The 16868-nt window shown below is 49.4% G+C and overlaps 1 protein-coding gene across 1 annotated transcript in view; it reads right to left on the bottom strand.

Moving 5' to 3' along the window:
* Positions 1-16868, bottom strand: part of GLI2 (GLI family zinc finger 2) — a 239450-nt gene that overhangs the window by 63221 nt on the left and 159361 nt on the right. The window contains 1 exon segment of the mRNA XM_004388015.1: positions 7160-7265. Within this exon segment, the coding sequence (XP_004388072.1) occupies positions 7160-7265 (106 nt within the window).

The raw sequence follows: 16868 nt of genomic DNA, 5'->3' as shown, positions 1-16868 counted from the left end.
ATGTGGGAAGGACTAACCTATGAGTGATTGGAGTACCAGAACGGGGTGGGGGTGGGGAATAACAGAAAATACAGAGAGAATTGTTGAAGATTTGTAGGCAGAAAACTTCCCTGAAATCATGAAAGATGACAAGATATCTATCCAAATATGCTCATCAAACCCCATATAAGGTAGATCCCAAAAGAAAGTCACCAAGACGTATTATAATCAAACTTGCCAAAACCAAACAGAGAATTTTAAGAGAGGCTAGGGATGAACAAAAAGTTATCTACAAAGGAGAGTCAATAAGAATAAGCTCGGACTACTCAGCAGAAACCATGCAGGCAAGAAGGCAATGGGATGACATATATAAAGCCTTGAAGGAAAAAAAAAACTGCCGGCCAAGAATTATATACCCAGCAAAACTGTCTCTCAAATATGATGGTGAAATTAGGGCATTTCCAGATAAACAGAAGTTTAGGGAATTTGCAAAAACCAAACCAAAATTACAAGAAATACTAAAAGGGAGTCCTCCAGTTAGAAAATCAGTAACATCAGATAACAACCCAAGACTAGAACACGGGACAGAGCAACCAGATATCAACCCAGATAGGGACGTTACAAAAGTAAATCAAAGCTAAAACACTGAAAATAGGGAAACAGATGTCAATATGTAAAAGATGACAACATTAAAACAAAAAACAGGGACTTAAAAAATGTAGACATAGATTTTTCATATGGAGAGGAAGTCAAGGCAATATAAAGAAATAAGAGACTGGTATAAACTTAGAAAAATAGGGGTAAATAATAAGGTAACCATAAAGGAAACTAACAATCCTACAAATCAAAATAAAAAAGTAGAAAAATATAAAGACTCAGCAAATACAAAACCAAATGTAACCACAAGGGTCCTTATGAAAGGGAGACAGAAAAAACACCTCCTGCAGAGGAGGAAGAAGGTGATGCAGCCACGGCGGCAGGAGGAGAACAGGCGATGTGATATGAGGAAGGGGACATGAGCCCAGGAAAGGCCTCCAGAAGCTGGAAAAGGCAAGAAGACAGATACCCCCTGGAGCCTCCAGAAGGAACCAGCCCTGCAGGCACCTTGACTTCAGAAGGTCTAGACTTTGCTTCGGACTTCTGGCCTCCAGAACTGTCTAAGAATAAACATGTCATCTCAGGCCACCGAGTTTGCCATCATTTGTAACACAGCTGCAGGAGACTCATGCACCGCCTTCAGGGACATTAAGTCCAGCTAAGGAGACAGACGGGGGACAGTGACAGATGCAGGTGGGATGTGCCTCTCTCCCCACCCTGCCATCTCCCCAGTCACGCCTCCACTGCTGCCCGCACACCCACCTTCCACTTTTCCAAGCGCTCTGCACACTGCCCCCTCCCCACCCTTCCCCGACGAGGAGGGAGCGGCTCAGGGAAGGGGTGTGTTTCTAACCCAGAGCTGGTAAAGGGTGAAGCCAGAGAAGACACAGCCCGTGGCGCATCACAGCCCAGGGAGGGAAGGCGCCCAGGGCCCTCCCTCGCTCAGCACCGGAGCTTCTCATGCCTGGGCCTGCATCAGTATCACCGAGAGGGCACTTCAACAGATCCCTGGGTCCCACCCCAGAGCCTCTGATTCAACAGGTCTGGGCTGGGACCTGAGAATCTGCATTTCTAACAGGCTGCCCAGGGGTGCCGCTGCTGCTGGTCCAGAGAGTCTGAGGGGCCGGTGCCCTAGCCAAGGGCGGGGCCGTTCTCAGCAGGAATGGGCTGGACCCTTCATGCGCCGCCATGAGAACGGCCAGGGTGCGGCGGGGGGTCTGGGCTCAGGGGCTGTTCTTCATTTCTAACTCACTAGGTCGGCAACCTTGATAGTTACCTAAGCTCTCTGTACAGCCTCAGTTCCCACATCTGTAAAATGGGGATGATAGGACATGCCTACCTCATAGCTTGTTGAGAGGATTTAATGAGATGAAACCTGTGAAGCATTTGCAGCGGGGCCTGTTAACATACTCATTGTTATTATGAGAAATGACAGTCGTTAGTGTTGGGGTCTTCTTACACCCCCGCCACTGCTGCTTGGTGTGTGGGGGATGTTAGCGGAGACATTCACCTGCGGGGATGTGTGCCTGCGGGGATGCTCGCCTGCGGGGGATGTGCGCCTGCGTGGACTCTGTCCCCATGGAGCTCTGAGCATTGCCCATGTCTCCGACTAGCACTGGCACCCGTCACGAGAAGCACCGCCCAGACCTGTGTCACTGAGCCACCAACTCACTGCTCAAGAGCAGACTTCCAATGGCCAAATCTGGGACAATTTGAACAACATTGTGATAATAACAGATTACAACTCAAAGCATAAAAGAAATATCCATGCATCCATACAGCTATAAATAAACAATCAAATAAGGAAAGAAATGAGGGAGAAGGGAAGACTCTTCCTTACAGCAGAATTCCAGTGGATAAGTCTAGAAGGGATGAAGAAATAGAAAAATCACCATTTGGTAAACACTCGTAATTAGATTTCCGGCCAGAATCATCAATGGATGTTAAAATTGTTGTTGATGTTAAAAGTGTGCTGCTGAATCAATTCCGACTCATAGAGACCCCATGTGACAGAGCAGAACTGCCCCATAGGGTTTTCTGGGCTGTAATCTTTATGGAAACAGATTGCCAGGACTTTCTCCCACGGAGCCGCTGGGTGGGTTCAAACCGCCAACCTTTTGACTGGCATCCAAGTGCTTAACCATTTGTGCCACCAGGGTTCTTAATGAGTGAAAATATGATGAAAAGCAGGATATTTACGTGGTCTCAAAGTATCGCCCCACAAAATACTTATTAATGACAAAAGGAAAGAGTTTAACGTGGAGAAACCCAGCAGACATCACCTCAACCAAGTGATCAAATGATCTCCAGAAATGAGATGCACGGACACCACGTGTCTCCTGATACGATGCATCGCTTTTATGGTTTATTCCCCACACCTGAGTAGTCTGGATGTGATCATGGGGAAACATCAGGCAAACCCAACTGAGAGACATTCTTTGAAGCAACCTGGCCTCTAACTTTTGAAAACATCCAGGTCATGAAGGACAGAGACACCGAGGAACTGTCTGGCATTAAAGGTGATTAAAGAGACACGTCTGAACTGTGGTGTTGGCGAAGAATAATGAAGATCCATGGACTGCCAGAAGAATGAACAAATCTGTCTTAGAAGAAATACAACCAGTATGCTCCTTAGAAGACGGCAAGACTTCAGCTCACTTACTTTGGACACATCATCAGGAAAGACCAATAGCCAGAGAAGGACATCATGTTTGGTAAAGCAGAGGGTCAGTGAAAACCAGGGAAACCCTCAATGAGATGGACAGACACACAGCCACAACAATGGACTCAAGCATACCAATGCATGAAGATGGTGCAGGGCAGGGCAATGGCTTGTTCTATGATGCATAAGGTCACCATGAGTAAGAGCTGACTTGATTCCAACTAATAACAATAGAGACATGACAGCTAAATGCACTGTGTGATCCTGAACCAAGAAAAAACCAACCAAGACCTTAATGGGCAACCAACAACATTTAATAAGATCTGTAGTTTACTTGCTAGTGTTGTATCAGAGTACCATTATATAAGATGTTAACGAGCCCTGGTGGCACAGGTTAAGCGCTCAGCTGCTAACCAAAAGGTTGGTGGTTGGAACCCACCAGCCGCTCTGGGGGAGAAAGATGTGGCCGTCTGCTTCCGTAAAGATTACAGCCTGGGAAACCTTATGGGGCAGTTCTGCTCTCTCCTACAGGGTCGCTGTGAGTCAGAATCGTCTCGACGGCAACGGGTTTGGTTCTGTGTTTTTTTTAGATGTTAACGTTTGCGGGTAAAGGGTATATAGGAATTCTTTGTACTATTTTTGCAGCTCTGAAATTCTTTAAAAGTAGAAAGTTAAAAAATAAAAAAAATGTATATATTTTTTCAAAAGAAAAGCCCCAGATTTGCTGTCTTGGGAAGGCTATGAACGTTCTGAAACAGGAGTTCTCTGAAGGCTGGGACACCTTCTCAGTCAGCAACACACGGGCTCCAGCTCAAGCAGAAGGTTCTGAAAGCGTGAGTGTGCAGTAAGTATTCACGGGCTTCATTTGACCAGGACATGGGAGAGGCAGCAGGATTCACAGGTGGAATGTCTGCGGAGGGTTCTGTGCTCAGCAAACATTTACCGCCTACCTGTTATATGCTGGCTGTTGCAGACACGGAAATGAGAGAAAGGCCCAGCGCCTGCTGGGAAGCAGGCGTGAAAAGAGGTAAAATGGGCAAAAGATCTGCAGAGACACCTCCCCAAAGAAGATCTACAGATGGTACGTAAGCATATGAAGAAGATGCTCAACATCCTGTGTCGTGAGGGAACTGCAAATGAGAACAATGAGATACTACTACAGACATATCAGAATGGCCAAACTCAAAAACAGTGACAACATCTAGTGCCGACGAGGCTGTGGAGCAACAGGAACCTCATTCACTGCTGGTGGGAACGCAGGACAGTACAACCACCTGGGGAGACAGTCTGGCAGTTTCTCACAAAACTACACACAGGCTTACCAGCCAACCCAGGAATCGTGCCCCCGGCTACGTACCAGACGAGATGACAACCCATGTCTACCTAAAAACCTGCATGGGAATGCTTACAGCAGCTTCTTCATAATTGCAAAAAAAGTGGGACGCAACCCAGATGTCCTTCAACAGGTGAATTTGTAATCAACTGTGGTACATCCATGCGATGGGGCATTACCCAGCGATAAAAAGAAATGAGCTATCAGGCTACAAAAAAGCATGGAGGAAAACCTGAAATGCAAACTGCGAAGAGAAACAAGTTCCATATGGGATGATTCCAACTATATGACACGCTGACAAGGTCACACGGCAGAGACAGTGAGAAGCTGAGTGTCTGCCAGAGGCCCGGGGGAGGGGAGAGGTGGAGCACAGGGCACTGGGGGGGCAGTGAAACTCTTCTGTGTAATGTGGGTGCATGACAGTATGCATTTGTCTGAACTCACGGGACTGCACCCCATGAAGAGTGAATCCTGATATAAACTATGGGCTTTAGTGAATAATAATGTATTGATATTGTGACAAATGTATCACAAACGCAATAGGAGAAATAATGTTCAGGGGTGGGGGGTGGGGGGGATATGGGAACTCTCTGTACTTTCTGTGCAATTGAAAAAAAAACAACAAACCAAACCCACTGCTTTCGAGCCGATTCTGGCTCATAGCGACCCTACAGGACAGAGTAGAACTGCCCCATAGGGTTTCCAAGGAGTGACTGGTGGATTCAAACCACGGACCTTTTGGTTAGCAGGTGAGTTCTTAACCACTGTGCCACCAGGGCTCCTTCTGCACAATTTGTAAACCTAAAACTGTTCTAAAAAAAGAAAAGTCTTTTTTTTTTTTTTTTAAAAAGAGATCCTTCTGGTGTGACGAGGTGGAGCAAAGGATGGTGTGGTAGGGCTCCAGGGAAAGGGTGGTCACTCAGGGTGGGGATCACAGTGTCCCTGCGAGGAGGTGGCTCCTGACCTGAGGCTCAGAGGATCTGTAAGCAGTGGCTGGGTGGGGGCTGCTGGGGCTCAGAGGTATGTGACAGGTGGTGGGGTGGCACCCACAAGCAGTGACTTGGCATTGGTACAGAGTGGGCAGCAGCAGCAGCTCAGGTATCTGAGGGTGTCAGGGTAAGGAGGTGGTCAAAGTGGGTGTGGGGAGTAGAGAGATGTCAGGGGTGGGGAGAAGGTTTTAGCCTCTCTTCTGGAGGTAGAACGGATGGGGCCGTGAGGGGCCAGGCCTTTAGACTATAATAGCTGCCATGGAGTCAGTTCCGACTCACAGTGACCCCGTGCGTGTCAGGGTAGGACTGTGCTCCATAGGTTTTCAATGTCTGATTTTTCGGAAGTAGATCGCCAGGCCTTTCTTCCCAGGTGCCTCTGGTTGGACTCGAACCTCCAACCTTTCGGTCAGCAGTTGAGCATGTTAATCATTTGCACCACCCAGGGACCCCTAATCAAAAAGACCAAGAAAAGTGACATCAGCTCTGGGCTTAGAGGCCCTGGGTGGGGACGAAGCGGGGCAGGAAAAATCATCCATACGACACCAAAAGGTCAACAATTACTCTAAAGCAAAGACGAGAAGGTAAGGGGGCAGGGAAACTAGAGTACCGGAAACAGAACAAGCAGAATGCAACTAAAGATAATGCTGACACATTGTGGAAAATGTAACTAATGTCACTGAACCATTTGTGTAGAAATTGTCAAATGGGAACTTAATTTACTGTGTAAACTTTCACCAAAAACACAATAAAATATTATTTAAAAAAATAATAATACATGTAAAAAAAAAAGGGGGGCCATGAAATCAAGGTTGAAACAGAGCTCAAGAACACTCTCCTTCTACCTGGTGACCTCAAAGCAGGAACTAAGAAGACGTCCCAGAGGCAGAACTTCAGCCTGTCTTCCTAAACAAACCCCAAACCCCAAACCCATTGCTGTGGAGTTGACGGTGACCCATGGCAATACCACATGTGTCAGAGTAGGAGTGGGCTCCACAAGGTTTTCAATGGCTGTAATTTTACAGAAGTAGATTGCCAGGCCTTTCTTGCCAGGCCTTTCTTCTGTGGCTCTGCTGGGTGGAGTCGAAGTGCTAACTTTTCAGCTAGCAGCTGAGTGCAAACTGTTTGTACCACCAAGGGACCTTGTCCTTATTAAGTAGGGTGACCATAGAAGTTATTGTCCAAATCGTACACTCAACAATGAGGAAAGGTGCTGTTCACTCTTATTCTGGAACAGCATGGAACCAGGGTCACCTTGCCTCTGTGGGAACTAGGCGTGGAGGGGACTCCTGCTTCCTGGGTGGGTAAGCAGCCTCCACCCCTGTGGACACACAGGAGAGCCCAGTAGGTGCTGTCCTAGGGCCCTGGAAGTGATTGCATGGACGGAAGTGCTTCCTTCTGGGACAGCCAGAGGGGGAGCTGGCTAGTCGCCACCCAGCCCGCCCACAGTCTCACACAGGGCCCCGGGCTGTGCCTTCCGGGTGGCAAAGGCGAGTGCCCGCTCCGCATGATGCCGGGCAGGAGCTCCACGAAGAAAGCCAGAGGCTGCGGAGGCACCCAGGGCTCCTGCAGTCTCCCCCAGGGCCGGTGACAGCCACTTACCCATGCAGGCTGTGGACAGAGTGAGGCTCGTAGGGGTACCTTCCCTCCTGGTGTCGCAGGTCAATCGGTAAGGGAGCGTGGAACGGCGGCAGGAGGTGCTGTGGCACTGTGGAGGGGCACAGAGAGACAGGACTTCAAAAACTTGCCCCCTCCTCTTAAAGCAATTTCCAAAGAGCTTTAACGCTTGATGAATTTCAGGGCCGAAGCAGCCCAGAACAGAGGCTCTGCGGTGCCAGCTATCACACACCCACGGAGGGGATAAATAAATAATCAAAGTCGTCCCAAGAAATCCTACATCTTCCACATAAAAGATCCCCAACCGTGCTCTTGACAAAGACAAGCAGCTAAGCGCTCTTTGAACTCATGAAGATTATAGGTAGGGCAGGGAGACCAGACTCATGAGCAAATCGGGGCTGACAGAGCCGACAGGCTCCGACCTTGCCAGCCCCTGGCCGGCCAGGCCTTGGCTGCACAGGACTTCAGTAGCTTCTGGTTGCAACATCTGCATGCAGCTGGCAATATTTACCTAGAACCATCAGTGAAGGCAGGGCAGGCTCTGGCAGCTGGAAAGGCCAAGCCACACCGGGTTGCCTGGCCCACCTTGCTGGCAACATCAAGCGTACCTCTATGTGGATCTGCTAATACTCCAGCTCTTATTATTAAATATTGACCCCAAGTGCAGTGGGGGTGCCCAGGATGAAAATGCAAGCGACTGACCATTTCCAGAGCTGGACCAACCTACCATCTGCACGTGGCCGGCCCTCGCCTTGCATGTGGCCTGTCCTCCACAAATCGTCATGGCAATTGTCGGACACTCTTTGCTTATTAAAAAAAAATTCCTGGGTGCCCTGGAGGCAAACATAATTACAGGCTTTAGGAGAACAAGGCTCTTTAAAAAGTAGTCAGACTGGGAAAAGGGCTTAGAAGTGGAGCTTTCTCAGTCAACTCTCAGTCAGGCTGCCAGCCACAGGCCAGTGGGAATCAATGTTGAGTCTGAATTTCTGAACGTGTGAAAGAAACGCAGATGGTTTGCTTGACATACATGCAGGTCAGCTGACTACCAGGCCTACTGTAATGAAAGCATAAAAATAACGCTGCTAACTGTTTCCGTACAGATTCTGTAAACACTATGAATTCTTAATGGGCAGGAACTTTTCTCCTGACATCTCAACTTTAGTTTTTACATATTCGATTTTATTTTTATAACGCCACAATACTCGCACCTTCCCTGGGGAGTGGGGGAAACAGAAAGCCTTGACTAAATTGGTTGAACAAACCCAAAACAAAAAACCCACTGCCATCAAGTTGATTCTGACTCACAGCAACCCTGCAGGATGAAGTAGAACTGCCTCGTAGGGTTTCCAAAGCTGTAATCTTTACGGAAGAAGACGGCCACATCTTTTTCCCATGGAGCAGCTGGTGGGTTCGAACTGCTGACCTTTGGGTTAGCAGATGAGCACTTAACCACTGTGGCACCAGGGCCCCTGGGCCAGACTCGGCCAATCTCAGATTGGAAGAGCAGCCGGCTGCCTGACAGGACACCAGTTAGCCTGTCCTATCCCTCTAGGCCCCTGGCACTCATTTTGGGAGCAGGGGATCACTGCAATGACCACCCGCTCCTCTCTCAGGGCTAGGAGTGCATGATCTCTCAAGAGGTGACACTGGGCGGCAGCAGTGACAGGGATGACTGGGGCTCTGGCGGCCCCGAGAGCAAGCCTGCCTCTCACCAGCTGAGTGACCGTGAGCAAGTGTCCTCATTTCTCTGAGTCTCCATCCCCTCGTCCGGAAGTGGACAACATAACTACCTGACATGGTGGCTATGAAGAGTGAAGCCGTCAATGATTTCATTCTACTTGGATCAACAATCAACGCTCATGGCAGCAACAGGCAAGAAATCACAGGATGTGTACAGATATGTGTACGCACGCATACAGACAGTTATAGAGGACACAGTTACAGACAACTTATCAGACATAACCAAACACCTTGCAAGACTGGTTTTCTGGGTTTGAAGGCTTAGGACCTTAGTCTCATGGGACAACTCAGTCAATTGGCACAGCACAGTTCACAAAGTTCATGTTCGGCATCCTAGTGAGGTGAGTAGCGTCTAGGGTCTTAAAAACTTGAGAGCAGCCATCTAAGATACAACTATTGGTCTCTACTCGTCCGGAGCAAAAGAGAAAGAAGGAACCCAAAGTTTCAGAGAAGAAACTAGTCTACAGGGTTAATAGCTCACACAAGCCATGACCTCATCTACGCTGAGACCAGAAGAAGTAGATGGTTCCTGGTTACCACTACCAACAATTCTGATCAGTGCCACAATAGATAGATCCAGATAGAACGGCAGAAAAACACAGAACAGAACTCAAATTCCTCAAAGTCCAGACTTACTGGATCAGGAGACTAGAGGACTCCCTGAGACTATCACCCTGAGACATTCTTTAAACCTTGAACCGAAACTATTCCCTGAGGTCACCTTTTAGCATAACAACAGATTCCACACAAAATAAAGGATATTACCCATAAGTACAGTGCTCCACTAAAAAACCATCTATATGAGACCAAACGGTCAACAGTTACTCTAAAGTAAAGATAAGAAGACAAGGGCACAGGGAAGCTAGAGTGCTGGGAATGGAACAACCAGAATGCAATTAAAGAGAATGCGGACACACTGTGAAAAGTGTAATCAATGTCACGGAGCAATTTGTACAGAAATTGTCAAATGGGAACCTCGTTTGCTGTGTAAACTTTCACTGAAAACGCAATAAAATATTATTTAAGAAAAAGAAGGAAAGAAGTCAAAACAGCAAATTGCACGGGGCAAATCTGCTGCAAAAGACCTCTTTACAATTTTGAGCAAGCTGAGATGTCACTTTGATGACTACGGCGTGGTGGGTCTGACCCAAGCCATGGTCTTTCCAACCACCTCGTATGCATGTAAAAACTGGACAATGAAAAAGCATGACAGAAGAAGAACTGATACATCTGAACTGCGGTGTTGGCAAGGAATATTAAATATGTGAAGAATATTCTGAACTGCCCAAAGAATGAACAAGTAAGTCTTAGAAGGAACACAACCAAAATGCTCCTTACAAGTGAAGACAGAGAGATTCTGGCTTGCCCACTGTCACGGATTGAATTATGTCCCCCCAAAATGTGCCTTATCAATTTGCCTGGGCCATGATTCCCAGTATTGTGTGGTTGTCCTCCATTTTGTGATTGTAATTTTATGTTAAAGAGGATCAGGGTGGGGTTGTAACACCCTTACTAAGGTCACATCCCTGATCCAATGTAAAGGGAGTTTCCCTGGGGTGTGGCCTGCACCACCTTTCATCTTACAAGAAATAAAAGGAAAGGGAAGCAGAAAGTTGGGGACCTCATACCATCAAGAAAGCAGTGCCGGGAGCACAGCGCTTCCTTTGGAACTGGGGTCCCTGCGTTGAGATACTCCCAGACCAAGGGAAGACTGATGACAAGGACCTTCCTCCAGAGCCGACAGAGAGAGAAAGCCTTCTCCTGGAGCCGGCGCCCTGAATTCGGACTCCTACCCTACTAGACTGTGAGACAATAAACTTCTCTTTGTTAAAGCTGTCCACTTGTGGTGTTTCTGTTAGAGCAGCCCTAGGTGACTAAGACACCTACTCTGGACATGTCATTGAGAAAGACCAATATCTAGAAAAGGACACCAAGGGTGGTAAATTAGAGGTTGATGAAAGCAACAACAAAACCCTCAGTGAGACAGACTGACACAATAGCCTCAAGAATGGACTCCAACATACGTCAGATCATGAAGATGGTGCAGACCAGGCCACGTTTCGCTCTGTTATACCTAAGGTCATCCCGAGTCGGAGCCGACTCTGCAACAATGAAGAGAAAAAGTTCACGCGGGAGAGGTTCTTAGCCCAGCACCTGTTCAGATGAGAAGCCCTCACAAATGTTACTACTATTGATGATAATTACTAGCAGTATTTGAAGCCCCCAAAGACCGCAATCCAACTATGACACCACCTACTAGCTGTGGGGCGTGGGACAAGTCGCTCCACACTCACTGCAAACCCCGGGGAGGGAGGAGGGCAGAGCCCTGTCTGCTTACACTCTGGACATAAACTGGGATTTCCTAAATCCCGGGGGAGTCAGCAGGGAAGTGGTATTCACCTTCCTAAATGTGTAGGGGAGCTTTTATTTATTTTTTAAAAATTTGTCCAAGTAGACCAGACTACTCTGTTGCTAGCAAAATGATAATGGTTTGCTTTTGTGTATTTCTGAACCTTTCCCTGCACACCCAGGAGCCCCCTGAGGCAGCCGAGGTAGGTTTTATTGCACCCATTTCACAGATGAGGAAATGGAGGCAAATCCAAGGCTCTGGACAGCCCAGCCCTGCTGAACACTCAGAAGCTGTTCTTTTCTCAGGAAAGGAAATTGAGGCTCAGAGATGAGAACGATGATCGGGCAGCATGTGCTTGGTGTTTAACGGTCTCCCCCGCACTCAGCCCCACAAGGTGCCCAGATGGTTCCTGGAGCCCAGCCAGGCCTGGCCCACAGCAAGCTTCTGGTCACCGGTGTTCTAACTGAATAGCACACAGAGGCCCCTGGGTAATGCAAGCGGTTTATGCTCGACTACTAGCCTAAAGGTTGGCAGTTCAAACTCACTCAGCAGCACCTTGGAAGAAAGGCCTGGCGATCAGCTTTCATAAGATTACAGCCAAGAAAACCCTACGGAACAGTTCCACTCTGTAACACACGGGGTCACCATGAGTCTGAGTAGACTCAACAGCAACGAGCTGGGTTTGTTCTTTGTCCTTAGCATGCAGTATTGCCACAGGAGGATGAATGGTGCCCGAGATCAGCCAGTAGATAGAAGAGCAAGGATTCAAACCCAGAATGCCCCATGCCCAGAACTGTCTCCCTGCTCCAAGAGGAGGTCCAAACTATCCATCTCGCAGGAGAGAAGTCTGGGAGCAGCCACTTCAGGAATATTCACTCACTCATTCATCCAACCACTTTATCACGGGCTTGCTATGCAGCAGGGGCTGTCCTAGGCCCTGGCAGCGCAGTGATGAGCAGGCAGCCCTTCTGCCAGTGTGGAGCAGATGGCAAAGAAGCCATCACATCCATCTATACCGTAATGCCGGCGGTTGGCAAAGCTGAGAAGGAAAACCAAGTGGAGGAGGGTAACGGGGTGAGTCGGGAGGACACCAAGCCAGGTGGCTGAGCAGAGTGAAGGAGGACAAGCTGCCTGCAGAGAAGGTCCGGGGTCTCAGTGGGCTGTGGGAAGGAGTTTGGGACTCTTTTCGGAGCGGTTTTGGGAAGGTCCTGGAGGGTCTTGAGGAGGGAGTCAACCCATCTGATGAAGCACTTTCAAAAGGCCACATGAGTCGGGTCAGGCTGTTCGGGGCAGTGGAGTTCACCAGCCACAGAATAGGGACCTGAATTCCAGACAGGCACTGCCGCTAGGTGCCCTGAGAATTTGGGGCTCCCATGTCCCCTCTGTGGGTCCCACATTACCCATCTGTAGAACAGGGCTTAGATGAGCTCTAAGGCCCCTTCCTTCCAGAACATTCTGCTGTTTGTGAGTGGTTGCTACTTCCCAGGGAAAGGGCCTCCGGCTTCACAAGGGACCCAGTGCTGCTTCAGCTTCATGGCTCCCTAGGACAGTTCACCAACTCCACGGCTTACTAAGTCCACTCAGCGCATCAGCCAGAGGCCCAGCGTTAGGCCAACAATCCCCCCTCCCCACCGTCTCTGGGGACCAATTCTTCACCCCAGGAAAACTGGGAAATGGAGGCTGATCCTGGCTCACCTGAGGTCTGGGACCCTTTCAGACCTGCATGGACGGTCCCCACATGTGCCTCACGGCCACGTTCAGACGTCAAGTCTCCACTCAGAGGCCCCCGCCAGGTGACGGGGGGAGGGAATCACGGCCTAGACTCCGTCAGAGGCCCCGGAGGAACATGAGGCCAAACATAAAGAATAAGAGCTGACCCCCCACCCCCCAAAAACACTTTCCCAAATAAAAAAGAACAAGCGCTGCCTGAAAGTGACATATTGCATGAGAAACTTCCACACATTGTTTTCATTGTGGGTTTCTTTTTTTTTTTAAGTAAAAAAAAAAATCCAAACTAAATCATATCCTTCCAGCATAAGGGGGAAGAAAAAACCAAACAAAAAAACCCCACCATATGCCATTTCAAAGAAATGGCTCTCGTTTCTGAGGCAGGAAGACTAAGATGGGAAATTTCAATGACCGGCCCCTTCCCCCTCTTAAAAAATATGCACATTTGGTTTTGATCCACCAGCCTGAGAAGCTGAGAAAGCTGGACTGGCAGTTTCCATACGAGCCTGGAATGTTTGTGCGCAGCGGTTTAAACACCAAATCCCACGGGGCTGGCGGGTCCCAGGGGCAAGGGTGACGCGTCTGTGTCAGCAGTGGCCCCGACCTCGCTGTTTAAGTGAGCGGAGACACTGGACGGGGACAAGGGGAGCTGCTTGCCCAAAAGCCTGGCTCCACTCACGGCTCCACGGTTAACGACTCCAGCTAACGGAGGGCTCCGCAGAGGGTGCAGACAAAGAACTGGGAAAACTGGGTCATCACAACATGACCGGACAGCAGCCTAAGGAATTCTCCAGGGATGAGGTCATGTGTTGCCACAATGTGCAGGCGCTGCCCCTGGGCAGAGCTGGGAGAGCTAGCCGGAGGAGCTGCCCCATGGGCTGGGGGTCCAGGTGGGGGAGAAACACCCATCACCCAGGAGAGCTGCACATGCTAGAGACTCCCCAGCTCTCTGGGGGTGCCCAGCTCCCAAACAGTAGAGATCTCCAGATGTCACAGTGTCCCTGAGGGGGGGCAAATGGTTAACACACTCGGCTGCTAACTTAAAGACTAGAGGTTCAAGTCTACCCAGGGGCACTTCAGAAGAAAGGCCTTGGAGATCTGCTTCTGAAAAATCAGCCATTGAAAACCCTATGGAGCACAGTTCTACTCTGACACACATGGGGTGGCCAGAGGTTGGAAGTGACTTGATGGAAACTGCTTCCAGGTACCATGGTGTCTTGACCCAGACTGCAGGAGAGAAGAGGCTCCTGGGCACGTGGGCTGCTGCGGGCTGGCCTGGGATCAGGGAAGAAGTGGGTTTCTGCTGGAGAAGCGGCCCTGCCCAGTGCTGACAGAAGACAGGTGGCTCTGGAAGGGGGCCTGGTCCTTGTACACAGAACAGCTTTAACTAGGATGGCAGCCAGTCACACGGGAAGGAAGGCCAGGGCTGGTCATGGACCCCATCCTTCCTGAGCAGCCGGCCCATCTCCACGGCCACTATGCAGATGGCTGTGGCTTTGGCTACAGAGCAGGACCTAGAGGTGAGCACTGCAGGCTGGGCCCCTGCTATGGATTGAATTGTGTCCCCTCAAAATGTGTGTCAACTTGGCTAGGCCATGATTCCCAGGATTGCGTGATTGTCCACCATTTTGTCACGTGATGTGATTTTCCTATGTGTTGTAAATCCTATCACTACGATGTTGATGAGATGGGATTAGCGGCAGTTATGTTAATGAGGCAGGACTCCATCTATAAGATTAGCTTGTGTGTTAAATCAATCTCTTTTGAGATCTAAAAGACAGAAGTGAGCAGAGACACATGAGGACCTCATACCACCAAGACGGAAAGCGTTGGGAGCAGAGAATGCCCTTCCGACCCGGGGTCCCTGCGCTGAGAAGCTCCTAGACCAGGGGAAGACTGATGACAAGGACCCTCTCCCAGAACTGACAGAGACAGAAAGCCTTCCTCCTGGAGCTAGTGCCCTGAATTCAGGCTTCTAGCCTCCTAGATTGTGAGAGAATAAACTTCTGTTTGTTAAAGACATCCACGTGTGGTATTTCTGTTAGCGCAGTACTAGGCGACTGAGACACCATCCACGTGTGGTATTTCTGTTACAGCAGCACTAGGTGACTGAGACGGCCCCTCAGCCTGCGGGGCAGGGCCTGCGTCGGGGAGGCCCAGCAATGCAGTGTTGCTGGCTGCAGTGAGCCCGAACCCTGGCAGACAGCAAAGTAACCCACAAAGGCAGTTCCTTTGGAGCAGCCGTTCTCTGCACCCACCAGGCAGACCCCTGCATCACGACCGCAACACCCACGACCTGTCCACTTGCCACCCCCAGAGAACCAGTGTGGTGACGGTGCACACCCTCACCGCAGTCACAACTGCAACTCCACACCAGACACCTCCAGCACAGGGCCAACAGGCCACAACTCAATGTGGGGCCCTCACCCACCATTCACTCAGCAGACATCCCCTGGGTTGGAGGCCGGCTCTGGGTGGCCTCCAGGAAGTGAGGTCAAGGTCTTGTCCCCATGGGGACCAGGGAAGGGTTTCTTGGTCCCCAACTCCTCTCCCACTAGAGGGACTCTGCCTGGGATTCGCCCGTAATGACTGATTTATTACGTTTCTTTACCTTATAATTCCTTGTGTTTTAAGTAGTAATCAGTGTAATTGTTGAATCATTTTCCTTAAAAGCAAACAGACCTTGAGAAAGCCACGAAAACAAATTCACACTAAAGTGTGACTGACTTACCAGGTGACTTCCCTCCTAATGGAAAGACCCAGGCATCAGGAGATACCTGTGTCTTCGTTAAAAGAAGGTGACAGTGTGGCAGAAATGTTAAAAAGCGGCAGAAGGGGCAGTCTTGAGGTCAAGCACAGAAAACTTAACGATTATACTGAAACCCAGCTTCCTGCTGAGTGGCACACCAGTGAAACAACCATCCTAAGAGAGGTGGTCTGCCCTCACTGTCCAAGGAGCTTGGTACCTGAACAGGAAGCATGAGAACTGTGAATCTGGAGAGACCTGGGTGCAAGCCTGGTTCTGCCATGTGCCAGCAAGTGACGAGTGCTCCAAGCTTCAGAAATAACATCAACCCGGCTGTTGTAGGGAACACTTGTAGGATCTGGCCTACTGCTGTCAGCCGCCACCAAGATGGTCACTGAGTCATGGCGACCCAATGCACAACAGAACAAAACATTGTCCAGTCCCGTGCCACCTTCATGACCGTCAGTATGGTTTAGTCCATTGTTGCGGCCACTGTGTATATTCAATGCTTCCCAACTGTCATGGATTGAATATGTCCCCCAAACATGTGTGTATCCATTTGGCTGGGCCATGATTCCCAGTATTCTGTGGTTGGCCTCCATTTTGTGATTGTAATTTTATGTTAAAGAGGATTAGGGTGGGATTGTAACACCACCCTTGCTAAGGTAACATCCCTGACGCAATGTAAAGGGAGTTTCCCTGGAGTGTGGTCTGCACCACCTTTCATCTTACAAGAAATAAAAGGAAAGGGAAGCAAGCAGAGAGGGGGGACCTCATACCACCAAGAAAGCAGCGCTGGGAGCAGAGCACGTCCTTTGGACCTGGCGTTCCTGCGCTGAGGTGTTCCCAGACCAAGGGAAGACTGATGACAAGGACCTTCCTCTAGAACTGACAGAAAGAGAAAGCCTTCCCCTGGAGCTGACACCCTGAATTTGGACTTCTAGCTCACTAGACTGTGAGAGAATAAACTTTTCTTCATTAAAGCCATCCGCTTGTGGTATTTCTGTTACAGCAGCACTAGGTGACCGAGACACCATCCACGTGTGGGATTTCTGTTAGAGCAGCACCAGGTGACCGAGACACCATCCACGTGTGGTATTTCTGTTAGAGCAGCACCAGGTGACCGAGAC

Source organism: Trichechus manatus, unplaced genomic scaffold, assembly GCF_000243295.1.
Source record: "Trichechus manatus latirostris isolate Lorelei unplaced genomic scaffold, TriManLat1.0 scaffold00203, whole genome shotgun sequence".
Taxonomy (NCBI): Eukaryota; Metazoa; Chordata; class Mammalia; order Sirenia; family Trichechidae; genus Trichechus; species Trichechus manatus.
Note: the sequence above shows the minus strand (reverse complement) of the source record. Positions and strands in the feature narration are given on the sequence as shown.